General features: G+C 40.8%; 1 protein-coding gene across 3 annotated transcripts in view; it reads left to right on the forward strand.

The window, feature by feature from the left end:
- Nucleotides 1-16,051, forward strand: part of SGCD (sarcoglycan delta) — a 410,168-nt gene that overhangs the window by 291,346 nt on the left and 102,771 nt on the right. For all 3 annotated transcript variants that reach the window (XM_082652258.1, XM_082652259.1, XM_082652260.1), the window contains one exon: nt 15,532-15,604. In XM_082652258.1, the coding sequence (XP_082508384.1) occupies nt 15,532-15,604 (73 nt within the window). The remainder of the gene's footprint in view (nt 1-15,531; nt 15,605-16,051) is intronic.

Here is a 16,051-nt window from a genome sequence, read left to right on the forward strand (position 1 = left end):
AATAGATGTCAGCTCCTGATAGGACTTTTCTTCTCTAAACATGACTCTGAACTCCTGCAATGGTCTGGTAGGAAATTCCATCTCTGTCATTACTGGGTTGCTCAGGAGTTGAAGAAGCATGTATGGTATCAGGAAAATATGGGCAAGCCTACTAATCCTTGGTCCGTTAAGCTCACCTCTGATATTTTCATTTTCCTGTGTAGTCATTGAAAGTATGTCGACTCTCAACTTTCATGCCATAGAGAAAGTCGAGGAATCTTTGCTGAGGCTCTGGGCCCCTGTGCAGGGGGTCCTGCCTTCAAGGGACGTGACCCCGCTGTCCCTTCTGAGAGTGTGCCATCTCCCTAGGGGCGACTCTGGCCTTCAAAGGACCTTAGATGTCTGAATTCTTATAAATCAGGGGAAAAATCTGCCTCCCCGCCTTGGCTTCCTTCGAAGGCACTCCTCTCTTTCCCCCCCACTGTAGGAGAGCCAGCACACTCTTACTAAGTTTAGCCCTGTGCAAAAGGCAGGAATAGCCGCTGACTTCAGGCAGCTCTGCCTTTGACCCACTGAAAACCTTCCAAGATGAAACTCAAATTCATTTTGCTAAGTTAAAGCCAAACCCCAAACTCTCTACTGAATAATTCCGTTAATATGACATCCTAAAAAAGGTACCACTACAGGGCCCAAGAACAGTGGGAGCCAGGCGTTAGGGCTTGAGAGAGAGATTGCCTCCAAAAAGGGAGCCCAGAGGGATTTAGAGTGAGGAGATTGTGCTGTATTTGCAGATGGTGGTAGATACAGGACTCTATATATTTGTCGAAACTCATGATACTATATACCACAAAGAGTACATTTTACTTCGTGCAGACAAACAGCAAAGCTATGCAAAGGGTCTGGCTATGTGCTTGAAATGTAGGGAAGACAAAAATATGGGGATAGCAAACATAAATCAGTACTTTAAAAAAGTTATCAAGCCTCAGACAAAGCTAAAGAGGTGAGTTAAGCCTGATCACGTCATGTTAAAAAGTTGGGCTTCCTGTTGTAGGAAACGGGAGCTCATTGCAGGGTATAAACCAGACAAGAAAGCTGCCACAGGTGGGCTCTGGGAAGTGGCACTGAATGCCGTAAATTGGAGAGGTTACGAGAGAGAGCCAATAGAAAGAAGAGCTAGTAGCAGCCTGCCCCACTGAGACCATGTAGCCATTTCCTTTGCTGGACAAAAAACTGTAAGGCTATCACAGTATAGTATAGCTGATACTGGCCAGCTCATACCTCTTTCCTCCAAAAGCTTCTTTTTCATTCTGCAGCTTTTCCTGCTTAAGTGAAATTAAATTCGAAACCTTTAAATTTTTTGTAGCCACCTATCTAGAAAAGCCAAAGACTCTCAGGACATTGTTCTTGACTTTAAGTAGCTGACATTAGAATGAGGGCAAAACACACTCAATGAACCATCTCACAAGATAGAGGGAAATGAGTGCTCACCCCCGATACTAGGTGTGCATTATGGAAACACAAAAGAAGGAGCAATTAGTGATAACGGAGAGAGGACCAGGGAAAACTTCATCGTGGAGATGGCATTTGAGCTGGGTCTTAAAGGGTGTGATACACTGAAAAGGAAAGAAGAGTACTTCCTGGCTGAGAACATCATGAGCGAAGGCAAGGGAATGGGAGAATGCAACCCCACTCAGCAATCCATGAAAAGATACTTCAGTATAGTATGAAGGTACAGTAACAGTGGGTTCCAACTTTTGGTCCTTTGGTTTATAGCAAAAAAAAGATCTAGGTGAAGAGTCTGACCCTCTCAAAGGGTCAGTTTGCTTCTCCCTCATCGGTCTTGGGTCAAATAGTATTGAACCTTAAGGGTGAGTAACAGGATTCTCATAAGGATTCTCAAGCAGATAATAAGTAGGGACTTGACAGTTTCTGGTAGCTTAGTGGTCTGGGGCAACATATCTGAAATTCTATTGGTCTTCGTCTCATGGAAGGGAGATGGCTCTTACAATTCCAGATATGGTGTTGATATTCAGGTAGAAAGAGTGGAACCAGCTGCATCTATACTTTCCTATTAGGACAGTCAAAGCTTGCCCAATACCCCACCCTAGTAGACTTCTACTACATCTCATTAGACAAAATCATGTCATGGCCACCCCTAGCTTCAAGGGAGTCTGGGAAAGTGATTATTTAGCTGGGCATTTTGCTTCCATGAAATACTGGTATTTTGTTGGCAGGGGAAAATGGGTGTTGATAAAGTAACACGCTGGCCATAGTAGTGATAAAGTCAGTTGATGGGTCAAAGTCACACGGTCAGAATTACCATGTGAGTCACCTGTATCGTGTGTCCATTTTGAGGCTTGCTTTCATAGTAAGATTGTATTCTGAAGTTTAATCAGTCTAGTGTTTTAATGCTCTCAGATGTTCAGCACTTTCATTAAGATTTCAACTTCCTGGGCTTCCCTGGTGGCGCAGTGGTTGAGAGTCCGCCTGCCGATGCAGGGGACACGGGTTCGTGCCCCGGTCCGGGAGGATCCCACATGCTGCGGAGCGGCTGGGCCCGTGAGCCGTGGCCGCTGAGCCTGCGCGTCCGGAGCCTGTGCTCCGCAACGGGAGAGGCCACAACAGTGAGAGGCCCGCGTACTGCAAAAAAAAAAAAAAAAAGATTTCAATTTCCTGGTTTTGCTTTTCAAGTCCTCATCCTCTCCATCACCTGAAAATGACTCTGTTTCTCCAATTATTTTTTAGACAGTGTTTCTTCATCGTCCTCAGTTAATGTTTCAATTCCCTTCTCCATAGGAAAGCGTCACCCCCAACCCACTTGGCAACAGGAACAAAGTGTTCTACTTCTTTTTCAATGACCAGGAAACCCTTAAAATCATGTACATGTTGTTTTCCTAGGTCTCACAGGCATCCGTTGACTCTCTGAGTCGTGATTGGTCTCACACTGTGAGAGACAATTGAGAACTGAGATCTGGACAGAGGAAGCAGTGTGTTCAAGTCTCCCTTCTTACCCTTATTTCCAAGTGGAAGGGCAGGCTTTCCTTCACTTGGTCACACAGTTCATATCCGTTCTCTCCCTTTCTCCCCTCACTGTTGGCCTGATTATGGCTACCGGTCCCACAGAGACCTGGAGGTGACTGCGAGTGGAGTGCCACATTCATCCCATTCATGGGACGCACAGTACCTCGTTTCTGAGAGCCAAGGAGTCTCTCTCATGCCCAGCTCTGCATTTCATGTCAAGAAGGCTTCTCAGCCTGTGGCTGAGGCTCTGTTGTCCATGTACTGTCCTAACTCAGAGGTTGCCTTATTCTGGTGTTCCATCAATGTAATACAAAACCAGTGAGTTGAGATTATTTGTTTTATTGTGTGGTTTTATTTACTATCAAAAATAATGTCATCATAAGAAACTGAAACGAGGTTGCTTGCTGCTTGGCTGCTCCCTTTTATTTTTTCCAGTTTGGGCTTAATGATACACCAGGCATGAGCTCTGGTCTGTTGCTTTCTAGAGTAGAGTTTGTTTAATTAAACTACTTGTCTCTTCATATCTTGCCAGAATATTTCTGTACATGAATCTTAAATTGCGCTGCGGTTTCACATTCTACACAATTATTTAAAGTGTGCACCTTGATGGTATGGTCGGTTCAGTTACACTGTTAGAGTACTTGAAAGGAAACACGTCTTATTTTCTTCTTCTCCATTGTTAAAATTCAGATTATTCAAAGATTTTTTTTGTCATTCTGGCCTTCTATCATTGTCATCGACATCATCTTTTCTAATACATAATAATAGATAGATAGATAGATAGATAGATAGATAGATAGATAGATAGATAGATCTGCCATTGAGCAGACTGGTACCCCTATCAATTTTGGTTACTAACCATAGCTGGGTCTTCAGTATCTAATATCCAATATCTAATACTCAGGTGTCTTAATTATACTTCTCTTGTCACCAAGTGGGAACTCTTGCTGTAACCATTTCTCCACATCCCACTTTCTCCTCTGCCCACGAGTCCACCTCCAGCTCTTCATAGAATGGCTCCTATGATGTAAATGACCCCCATGTTGCTAGATTCCATGGACATTTAAATTCCTCTTCTTAACTCTAAGTACCAATTAAGCACGTACGTAACTCCTCCCACCTTCTTGGAATACTTGTCACTCCTGACTTCCTATGTTACACCATTTCTGGTCTTCTTTCTGTCTCTCTAGCCTCTTCTTTTCAGTTTCCTTTGATGTCTCATCCTCCCATACCCAAACTTTAAATGTTGGAATCCCTTAAAATTCTGACCTTGGCTGTCTGTTGACATCACTGTAACCATTTCTTGGATAATTTCACATATTCTCTTGGTTTCGATGATCATCTGTATCCCAGTGATTTTAAGTTTATATACCAGTGGTTTAGAACTCTACCTTGAGCAATATACCTGTACATCCAGTTGCCTCCATAAGCATCTTAATCCGGGGACTCCACAGATACCTTAAATTCAACAGAGCCGAAATTAAACTTGTCCCCCCCCTGCAACCAAAACCTGGACATCTCTTACTCATCCACCCCTCATATCACTAAGTTCTTTTAATCCTACCACCTCAATCACTCTCAAGTTCATCCTTCCCTTTTTTTTCACCATAAGTTCTTTACTCTAGGCCATCATCATTTCTCACATGACCTACTGAAATAGTCTTCTAACTGATTTCTATGCGTTTGCTCTTGACCTCCTATAATGCGTTCTACAGGGTGTACTGGCACACCTTGGAGGTAGTATGGGTTCAGTTCCAAACCACCACAATAAAGCGAATCTTGCTATAAAGCAAGTCACACGAATTTTTTTGTTTCCCAGTGCATATAAAAGTTATGTTTACAGGAACCTGTAGTGTATTAAGTGTGCAATAGCATTACTATGTCATCAAAAAACAGTATACTTACCTAAATTTAAATAATACTTTATTGCTAAAAAAAATGCTGACCATCATCTGAGCCTTCACTGAGTCATAATCTTTTTGCTGATAGTAGCCATCAACATTGAGGCAAGACCCTCTGACTCATTGGGGTGGTGGTGGCTGAAGGCTGGCATGGCTGAGGCAACTTCTTAAAATAAGACAATGAAGTTTGCCTCATCAATGGACTCTTCCTTTCATGAAGGATTTCTCTGTAGCATGCAGTGCTGTTTGATAGCATATTATCCACAGTAGAACTCTTTCAAAATTGGGGTCAGTCCTCTAAAATCCTGCCGCTGCTTTATCACCTAAGTTTATGTAATATTCTAAATCCTCTGTTGTCATTTTAACCATCTTTCACAGCATCTTCACCAGGAGCAGATCCCATCTCAAGAAACCACTTTCTTTGCTCATCCATAAGAAGCAACTCCTCATCCATTAAAGTTTTATCATGAGATTGCAGCAATTCAGTCACGTCTTCCAGCTCTACTTCTAATTCTGGTTCTCTTAATATTTCCTCTACATCTGCAGTGACTCCCTCCACTGAAGTCTTGAACCCTTCATCCGTGAGAGTTAGAATCAACTTCTTCCAAATTCCTGTTAATACTGATATTTTGACCTCTTCCCATGAACCATGAATGTTCTTAATGGCATCTAGAATGGTAAATTATTTCCAGTGGTTTTCAATTTACTTTGCTCAGATCCATCAGAGGAATCACTATCTATGGCAGCTATAGTCTTATGAAATGTATTTCTTAAGTGATAAGACTTGAAAGTCAAAATTAATCCTTGTTCCAGGGGCCACAGAAGGGATGTTGTGTTAGCAGGCATGAAAACAAGATAAATCTCCTTGTACATCTTCATCAGAGCTCTTGGGTGACCAGGTGCATTGTCAATAAGCAATAATATTTTGAAAGGAGTAGGTCTCACCAGTGAACTTAAAATATTCAGTACACCATGTTGTAAACATATATACTGTCATCCAGGCTTTGTTGTTCCTTTTATAGAACACAGGCAGAGTAGATTTAGCAAAATTCTTAAGGGCCCTAAAATTTTAAGAATGAGAAATGAGCATTGGCTTCAGCTTAAAGTCACCAGCTGCATTAACCCCTAAGAGAGTCAGCCTGTCCTTTAAGCTTTGAAGTCAGGCGTTGACTTCTCCTCTCTAGCGGTGAAAGTCCTAGATGGCATCTTCCAATATAAGGCTGTTTCATTTATACTGAAAATCTGTCATCTAATGTAGCCACCTTCGTGAATTATCTAGCTAGATCTTCTGGATAACTTGCTGCAGTTTCTACATCAGCACTTGCTGCCCCACCTTGCACTTCTACGTTGTGGAGATGGCTTCTTTCCTTAAACCTCATGAACCAACCTCTGCTAGCTTCAAACTTTTCTTCTCCAACTTCATCACCTCTCTCAGCCTTCATAGAATTGAAGAGAATTAGGGCCTTGCTCTGGATTAGTCTTTGGTTTCAGGGAATGTTGGGACTGCATTGGTCTTCTCTCCAGAACACTAGAACTTTCTCCATATCACCAATAAGTCTGTTTGACTTTCTTATCATTCGCGTGTTCATTAGAGTACCATTTTTAATTTCCTTCAATAATTTTTCCCTTGCATTCACAACTTGGCTAACAGTTTGACACAAGAGGCCCAGCTTTCAGCCTGTCTTGTTGGCTTTTGACTTGCCTTCCTCACTAAGCTTAATCATTTCTAGCATATGAACTGTGTTCAGCTGAAACATTGGAGTAACCAGAAAATTATCTTTCACAGAAGACAATGTTCATTATTCATAGAATTATTACATTATTCATAGTGTTTTTTTAAAAATGCTTGTAAACACTGTGAGAGACTTAAACTTTTCTGTCATGTTGCCTGTACCTTCACAGGAAAGATAGAGCTGGATTCATAGCGGCTTCTTGTATTAAGTAAAGGCAATTTCAATTGAAATTAAAATATCAAATGTCAAAGAAGCTAGATTTTATTGGAGAAGTGTAAGGTTGCCATGGGCACAGCTGGCTTTGGGTATTAATCACTTGGCTTTGACCTCAATTTCAGATCTTCCCATGGGCCCTGTGGTCATTCTCAGGGCCTGTACCTTCACAGGAAAGATAGAGCTGGATTCATAGCGGCTTCTTGTATTAAGTAAAGGCAATTTCAATTGAAATTAAAATATCAAATGTCAAAGAAGCTAGATTTTATTGGAGAAGTGTAAGGTTGCCATGGGCACAGCTGGCTTTGGGTATTAATCACTTGGCTTTGACCTCAATTTCAGATCTTCCCATGGGCCCTGTGGTCATTCTCTGTCTCCCTCTTGTCCAGCACATCACTAGATCCCATTGGTTTTCCTCTTAACATATTTCCTAACCCACCTGCACTTCTCCGTCCTGGCTGCCAGTTCTTTAGTCCAAGCTGTCATCATGTCTCCTCTGCTTCGCCTCATTTATCTTTGCCCTCTTCAAGTGTCTTTTCCACAATACAGTGTCTCAGACAGCTCAGGCTGCTGTAACAGATACCACAGACTGGGTAGCTTAAACAGCAGACATTTATTTTTCACTATTCTGGAGACTGGGAGGTCTGAGATCAGGGCACCAGCATGTTCTACTTCTGGTGAAGGTTACAGTTGGAGCATGTGACTTTTAGGGGGACACAAATATGCAGACCATAACATACCGCCACAGTGATCTTTGAAAAATGCCACTTTGCTCGGGTCTGCTTAATACCCTCACTGTGGGACTTCCCTGGCCGTCCAGTGGGTAAGACTCCGTTCTTCCACTGCAGGGGGCGTGGGTTTGATCCCTGGTGAGGGAACTAAGATCCTGCATGCCGTGTGGCACGGCCAAAAGAAAAAAAAACCTTCACCTTGGCTCTGCATTACCTGGGCCAACCCACCTCTCCAGTCTCATCCCACAATGCTCACCCTTGCTAAATATGGTCTGGCCACCCCAATCTTCTTTATTGACCTCAGCTTCCCAACCCTGCCACATTTGCATAATCTCTTCTACCGTTCCTTCCCCCTCTTAACTAGGTTGTTCCTAATCACTTAACAAATATCAGGAAAACTTCACTTTTTCAGGGAAACATACCTGACAGACCAATCTATGACCCCAAGTATTATACTTTCAAAGACATGTTTGATTTTCCTTTCAAGTCTGTATCACCATTTGTCACTATTGTATGTTATTTCTGAGTTTATTTCATTACTGATTCTTTGAACTAGCCAGTGTACCCTACTGGAGAGTACTACATTCTACTGGTCTATAAGCTCCATCTCTCTCTGGTTCACCTCTACAGTCCCCTGCTCAATACGTATTTGTTAAATACATTTAACTTTGGGTTTATCAAACCTACCGTGCTCCTCTCCTGGTCCGTTGGGTTCATCCAACCAGGTTATCTGGAGGTTCCTAAAACATCAGGGCTGGAGGTGGCCTCATGGACCATCTAATCCCCACCCCCGCTTTGTACAACAAATGGGTAAATAAGACCTGAGGGCAAATGGCCAACAGTCAGCTATAAGCTTATGCAAAATCAGCACTAAAAATCAGGTCTTTGGTTTCCCAGTTCTCTGATACTTCAGGAAATTGAATCATTCCTTCTCCCATTTTCTTTTCTTTAACATCTTTATTGAAGTATAATTGCTTTACATTGTTGTGTTAGTTTCTGCTGTATAACAAAGTGAATCAGCTATAAGTATACATATATCCCCATATCCCCTCCCTCTTGTGTCTCCCTCCCACCCTCCCTATCCCACCCCTCTAGGTGGTCACAAAGCACCGAGCTGATCTCCCTGTGCTATGCGGCTGCTTCCCACTAGCTATCTGTTTTACATTTGGTAGTGTATATATGTCCATGCCACTCTCCCAATTTGTCCCAGCTTACCCTTCCCCCTCCCCGTATCCTCAAGTCCATTCTGTACATCTGCGTCTTTATTCCTGTCCTGCCCCTAGGTTCTTCAGAACCAGTTTTTTTTTTTAAGATTCCATATGTATGTGTTAGCATACGGTATTTGTTTTTCTCTTTCTGACTTACTTCACTATGTATGACAGACCCTAGGTCCATCCACCTCACTACAAATAACTCAGTTTCGTTTCTTTTTATGGCTGAGTAATATTCCATTGCATATATGTGCTACATCTTCTTTATCCATTCATCTGTCAATGGGCACTTAGGTTGCTTCCATGTGCTTCCTTCTCCCATTTTCTTATCACCATTTTTTAGATTGACATCCTTTCTCTGTTTTATAATCTAATATTGGTATGAAAATAGAACCTTATCTTATCAAATAAAATATGGTTGTTATTAAGGACTGTCATTCAGGATATACCTACCCAAGCAACAAGAATTGGAAAACTTAGAACGTTGACTTCAAACAATGGTCATCAGATATTTTAACTCACATATGGAACCTGTTAAACATTTTAGCTCCATGGTTTTAACCCAAAGATGATTTTTAGTCTATTTTCATTTATACAAAAGCATTAATCATAATTATGCCCATGTTAATGAATGTATGTCTAGAAATAATTTACCAGAGCAAACTCCATTAAGCTAGTTTAATTCCATCATCAATTTTCTAAACAGTAGTCTTAAACCATGTCTGCCCTTTTTAAAAGCTTTTCTTGAAATTAGTGTCTGTAAGAGTAGTTCTTTTCTGTGTACTAAAAAGATTTGATTTATCATAACTTTCTTAAACTCCAATGTTACTAATTATAACTTCTATCATGGTAATTTTTTTCTTTTGTGTCTTATGTTTCTCTGGAGTCCAATTTTCCTGTATCATAATTTGCATATCTAAATTTTTCTTCCAGTATTTAGTGCATGGCTATTTTCAACAGGTACAGATTTAGGCACTTTAATGTTTCTTATTTTTATAAAATTGAATTTCCCCAGATCAAAAAGAGTTACAAACTGGTTTTTGGGTTTTTTTAGTTATTCTCATCTACAGTAAATTTTGTTCTTCACCATTTTATCGCTTATGAGGTTTATTTTCTGGTGATTATTTCTACCAATTAATTGTAGTTTGAAATGGACAAACGTCTGTCTGCTTTAATTTGCTTCTTCCTTAGACACTGAGAACATTTTTAACATTTTCCTCTGATATCCCAGGGTTGCTCTGTTTTCCTGGCAGGGATTGGAGGTGGCTAAAGATAATCTTCTGTTTAGATTAGATTGTTACCTTATGAAATTTTAAATTTGGGGAGAAAACACTGTAGCTCTGACACTTCTCATCCCATCCCTCATTTTACAGTGAAGGAAGTCAAGGGCCAGAGAGAGTTATGTGATTTGCCCAACATCACAGAGATATGACTGGATTTCAGGGCTCTTGACATCCAGGACACTCTGAGGGAAAAGCATGACCAAACTGACCTCTGAACTTGAGCATACTTTCTGGAGAGGAGAAACTGGCTTTTTTATTACTATGGCAACAAAGTGCATTAGAGATTTTTTGACGAGTTTACTTCCTACCTGTGCTAGTCGGAAAAAAGAGCCATTGAGCTGATCTTTATGATGATTCAAAACACTTTAGAAAGATCCTGTCACATGCTTTATAAGTTCCTGATTGATTGTGTGGAATTAAGTTACTGGGCAGAGAACCAGCTAATGGAAACACATTGATGAAATCATTTCTGAGGGACATTAAATGGAACTTAAAGCTGAAATGGCTTTATGGATTTTTTCACACAAACTGTTTATGAACATTTATTGCCAGTAAATTATATTGTGTTAAAAGAAGGAATCAGTAGGCATGGCTTTAATAGAAACCTTTTTGAAATAATAAAATTGAGAATAATTTATTATCTAAGAATGGATAGAGGATGGGATGGGGGATTTCATCCTGATGAATGATTGTCCACTCTGCAGCTTTTGGGAAAGTGAAAAATGGTGTGGAAATCAGAAATCTGTTAGGACTTGGAAAGAAATGGTCTTTTTGAAATGTATTAATATCTCATTTCATTGTACGTGGGAATGAATAGTTTTTAGAAGAGGAGTGATAGGGGATTTAGCAGCTGTTACCTGAGGCTATAAACATGGGTATTTGTTCATGTTTCATAAAAAGATGAACAAGTAGAGAGTTACTTAATCTGCTGAATGAGGGTCTAGAGTAGGGTCAAGGGCATCAGTTTCAGAGCTGAAATGCTAGAGTTCAAATTCTGGCTCCCCCTCTTCACTGTGTGACCATAGAAAAGTTTCTTGACTTCTCTGAATCTCACACTCCACAACCGTAATAACAGAAATTAATAGTCCCTCCCTCACAGGGTTATTTTCATGATCAAATGAAGACAGTTTCAATAGTTTCTACTTTGTAGTAAGTGCTTTTAAAATGTTATTTTTTAAGAGTCATAGAGGACCCAAATAAGAGGAAGAAAGAATAGGGTTCATGAACATTTTAGTACTAGCAGTAGTATTTTATTAATTGTCATTTGATGATTGCTATGTACCAGAGATCTCATTTAGTCTTCAAAATCCCTGGGAGATGAGGGTACTACTCCTATCTCTTCTTTTCAGAGAAGGAAGCTGAGTGTCAGAGAGATTCATGCCCAAGGTCACTCAGCTACTGAGAGATTTTGATAAGTTCCCCTGAGAAGTCACATGCATGAGTCTGTCCTCCAGTATGTATGGGACATGTGGACCCTTGTGGCCGAAGTCCAGCAAAAAAACAATCAAAGGGCATCTGGTTGGACGATGGAAGCTAAAGGAGCATGAGCGTCTTGCCCTTCACTTTCATCCACCACCAGAGCCTGTCAGTTACCCATCTCCTCCACCTGTCAGAGCCCATCCCCTCTGGATTTTGCTTGCCATTTAATGAGTGCCACATTGGCCTGTCTGAGAAAACAAGGCATTAGGGCGCTGGGTCTAAATGTGGGTTCTTTAGTCAGATGCCTGGATGTGAATCTCAGCTCTAGTGCCCACTGGCCATAGGACCATGAGCCCCACACGTCTTTAGCCCCAGTTCTCTTATCTGTAGGTTAAGCAGGTTCCTTGGTCTGGGAAAGAGAACACAAGCCTTCTGATCTTATTCTACTTTAAAGAGATATTTCTCTTCAGCCCCAATAGCATTCCTTTATAAGCGTACTCCTTTATGTTAGTGGTATAGTTAAAATGCACCGGGGTGTGATTTTAGACATTCATTTAATATGTGAGGTATGAGGAATTTTATAGCAGTAAATTAGTACTCCCATAGAAGTGGTAGTACTAGTTGAATTGAGTCCAGGAGGAGTCTTGGGAACCTAAAGTCAAATCTGGTTATATTCTATATAAGACCTTGCCCCTGCCCACACAGAGCTTAAGATCTAGTTGAAGAGATAAGATGAATGTCTGCGAGGTAAATCCCAATTAGTGTGTGCTCAGTGCCTAATGAGTGTACGTAGTCATCTTACAAGTATTTGTTGAGTGCCTGCGCTGTGCTAGACAACGAGGATAGGACAGAGAGCAAGACGCACTCCTAGCCAGGAGCACAGCAAACGCGCTTGCAGGTCAGAGAGCTGAGGATCCAAGCTCAGGTGTTCAAAGGAGGCCATGTTCTTTCCACAAACACAGATAGTGAGCATCTGTAATGTGCTGGATGACTTTATTGTTACCCTTTTTCCCCCTTGGCCTTGCTTTCAAAGGGTGGCAGAGCTCAGCGCCCCCAGCTGCAGTGGAGCCGTTCCCTCTTGAGCCTAGTATAGCCAGAAGTAAGAAGTAAAGTAGCAGATGAAGTTTTCTCATTGTATCTGACAAATAAAGAAACAGGCTCAGTACAGAGTTTGGATGGGATAAAGAAAATGGCCCGAGCTTTTGAGGTTCATTTTTCATAAGAGCTGGTCATTCCTCATTTTTGGACAACTGTTCTGAATAAGTGTAATCTATGTCCTACCATGTGCACCTACTTGCTACAGTCACCAGAGTTGCAAAATAGATCTTCTTTGACTTCAGAGATCTTACAAAATGATGGAAAGAGCGGGCATGAGAAAGAGGTGAAACATTAAGTGTTACAGCATTCTAGAAACAATTCAAATAATGAAAGCTGTCCATGGGCAATACTCATTGTCATTTGGGTGAGTCAGACAATTACAGCTGATTTGGAAAGAGGTAATGCTCTTTCCGTTGCAGCTTTCATGGAATTCTCGGTAGAGGAAGAGGAGATTTGAGCTGACACTAGAGAGTAGAGACAATGTAAATAAACAGAAATAGCTCTCCTCTCCTTATTGAGATATATAATTGTTCCTTTAAATATGTAGATATAGATATTTTTAAATAGAGCTCAAATGGCTAAGAACTAAGCATCTCTAAGAATGTCAAAGAGAAGTCCCTGTCAACTACAGTAGCAGCAGATGGGAGTTGTTCAGTGACAGACAAGATGGCACTGGGAGATGGTTGAGGGCATGGTCTTGGGTTTCACACAGCTTAGAGCCACCTTCCGATGTGTCAGTCCCTGTCCTGTGACTTCGGCAAGCCTGTTTGATCCACTTGGCAGCCTCCACAGTGCCTTTGACCTAGGTGCTCCTCAAAGGATCCCAAAAATGTTGGAGAGGGGAAATGGATATTCTTCAAAACCAAATGTAATACATATGTAACAAAAGCTACAGTATAATTTGTAATCCACCCCATTCTTACTCAGTTACTGTATTAGTCAGAGTTCTCCAGAGAAACCGAACCAATAAGGTCTATACAGAGAAAGATTTATTGTAAGAAATTGGCTCACACAATTATAGAGGCTGAGAAATCCCACACTCAGCTGTCTGTGAAATGGGGACTTAGGAAGGCCAGTGGTGTAATTTAGTCTGAGTCCAAATGCCTGAAAACAAGGGGAGTCAATGGTGTTGATTCCAGTGTGGGTCTGCAGGCCTGAGAACCAGGACCATGGACAGCAGGAAAAGATCAATGTCCCAGCTCACAGGGTGAGGCAGGAAGGGCGGAATACTTCCTCCCTCCACTTTTTTGTTGTATTCAGGCCCTCATCTGATAGGATAATGCCCACTTACATTGGAGAGAGCAAACTGCTTTATTCAGCGCACCTATTCAAATGCTAATCTCATCTGGAAACACCCTCACAGACACATCCAGAAATAATGTTTAGCCAGATATCTGGGCACCTTTTGATCCTGTCAAGTTGACACGTACAATTAAGCATCACAGTTATCAAGAACACAGTAAAGTTTCAATCACTAGAGCAAAATAAATAATATATACTTAATAAAACAGTGAACATTCTTATGAAATTTACACCAAAAAATGTATTTAACGGGGCTATGGGTACATTTTGAAAGGCACCTGTATATTTGAAATGATGTGATTTAGGATCTTGGAAAGTAAAAGTGTCTACGGGCAGAAAATGATCTTAAAAGTCCCCACGTGGAGTGTCTCTGTGCCAACTTGAACTGTCAGTTTTATGGGGTTGTTGCAGGGAGTAAATGAGATATATCTATGATGGTATCCAGCAATGTGGTAGTCACTCAAAAATGTTAGCTGAGAATAATAGTTATTATTCACCAGAATATTCTTTTAGTGACCATATATGATGTTAAGGCAGAAAAAAAATTCTGATTTTACTTACAGTGGTCTATTACTCATATCAGAAAGATTAAATATTTCCATAGTTGCTACAAAAGTCAGGAAATCACTTCATTCTCCTAGAGTCATTAGTATGTCGGGATAAACCTGGATTTGGAATAACAGTGGTTAGTAGAGGATTTCTAGACATTATACCAATGCAGGCGGATTCTAGAAATTCACACATGAATGCAAGATATTATTCCATCCCTTCTTACAGCATCAAAGAAGCACACTGAGCATATAAAAATAAACACCTTTACTTCAGGATAATGCCTGGCTAAGTTTAATTGAAAAACAAATATCCAGTGCAATTGTCTGTGATAAACTGAGGCTTAAATGATTTGAAGACACTTTGGGAGCAGACAAATTAGATAATCACAATCTTTACGGCTGGAAAGGTTCAGCTGATGTTGACAAGTTGTAAAGATAAAAGCTTATATAGCAAAGTCAAGAGCTAAATGTCTAGATTGGGTCGGGGATCAATGTTAATACTCAAATTGTAGAAGCACTGAACTTCAAATGATCCCTCATAGTGTTCTGAGTTTTCAAGATTATCGTGTAAAACTTGATTTACTGAAAAACTTTGGCCTAATCGTCCTTAGGCAAATACCTTACAGTCTTACAGTATTCTCTACCGTCTAACCCATTTCTTAGATGTTGTATGTGTTATGTGATTTGTGCCCCATGCTGCAGTAACAGAATTTCAGCTGCTGGTTTTCAAAACACTTCCAGTTGGGTGACTGTTAATAGTTTATGAGAGACATGAGTCAGACCGTGCCGTTTCTAGGCATCTTGTTTTTTTTTTTTTTTTAAGCCAACATGGAATTTGCCTCATGGCCTCACTCTGATCTCAGCAAGAACACATTCAAAAGAGTTCCTTGTTTTTTCAAAGCCTGTTTGCATGAGTTGATTGAATGCTCTCCTAGCACGGAGACCTGCCCTAGAGCCAGTGGCAGAATACCTGTGTACTGGGTTGTATAAAGGATTCACTGCCTTTAGCTCCATTCATTGTGCTGACTGTGCCTCCCAGTGACACATCCAACTCTCCAACCTCTGTTTGCTTTTTTCTTTTGTTTACAGGAGCAGAGGGCACAGTGTTCCCTAAATCTATAGAGACACCTAATGTCAGGGCAGATCCCTTCAAGGAACTAAGGTAAACTTCTGAGTATGGTTTGCATTGATTAAGTGGCTGTTTGCTCTCTTTGTGCAACTGGTTGATGATCCATTTTGAATATCTATGATGTAACAGTATCATGAGTGTATGAACTGGGAGAGATTAGAAAGGATGTGAAGCTAAGCTACAACTAAGAGAAGATTTTCTCTGAGGACTTAAAGTTGAAAGTTTGGAGGAAGTGGTTGCCAGTCTTGGAGCTGTGAGATTTGCAGTGTGTATTTCCTGATGTATTTTGTGGTACCAAAATCCTCTCCCGTTAGAGAACTAATCGGTAATTTGTGCTGATCAGCCCAAAGAAAAGTGGTGTTTAAAAGAAGCTGAGCTGTAAATACAATACTTTTTTTTTTTCTCTATCTAACAAGCTCCCCATTTTCTGGAATGATGTGGTGCTAGAACTACCTTCTGTGCGTATTCCATGTACTGGTG

The sequence above is a fragment of the Grampus griseus genome (genome assembly GCF_964374135.1).
Source record: "Grampus griseus genome assembly, chromosome: 3".
NCBI classification, from domain to species: domain Eukaryota; kingdom Metazoa; phylum Chordata; class Mammalia; order Artiodactyla; family Delphinidae; genus Grampus; species Grampus griseus.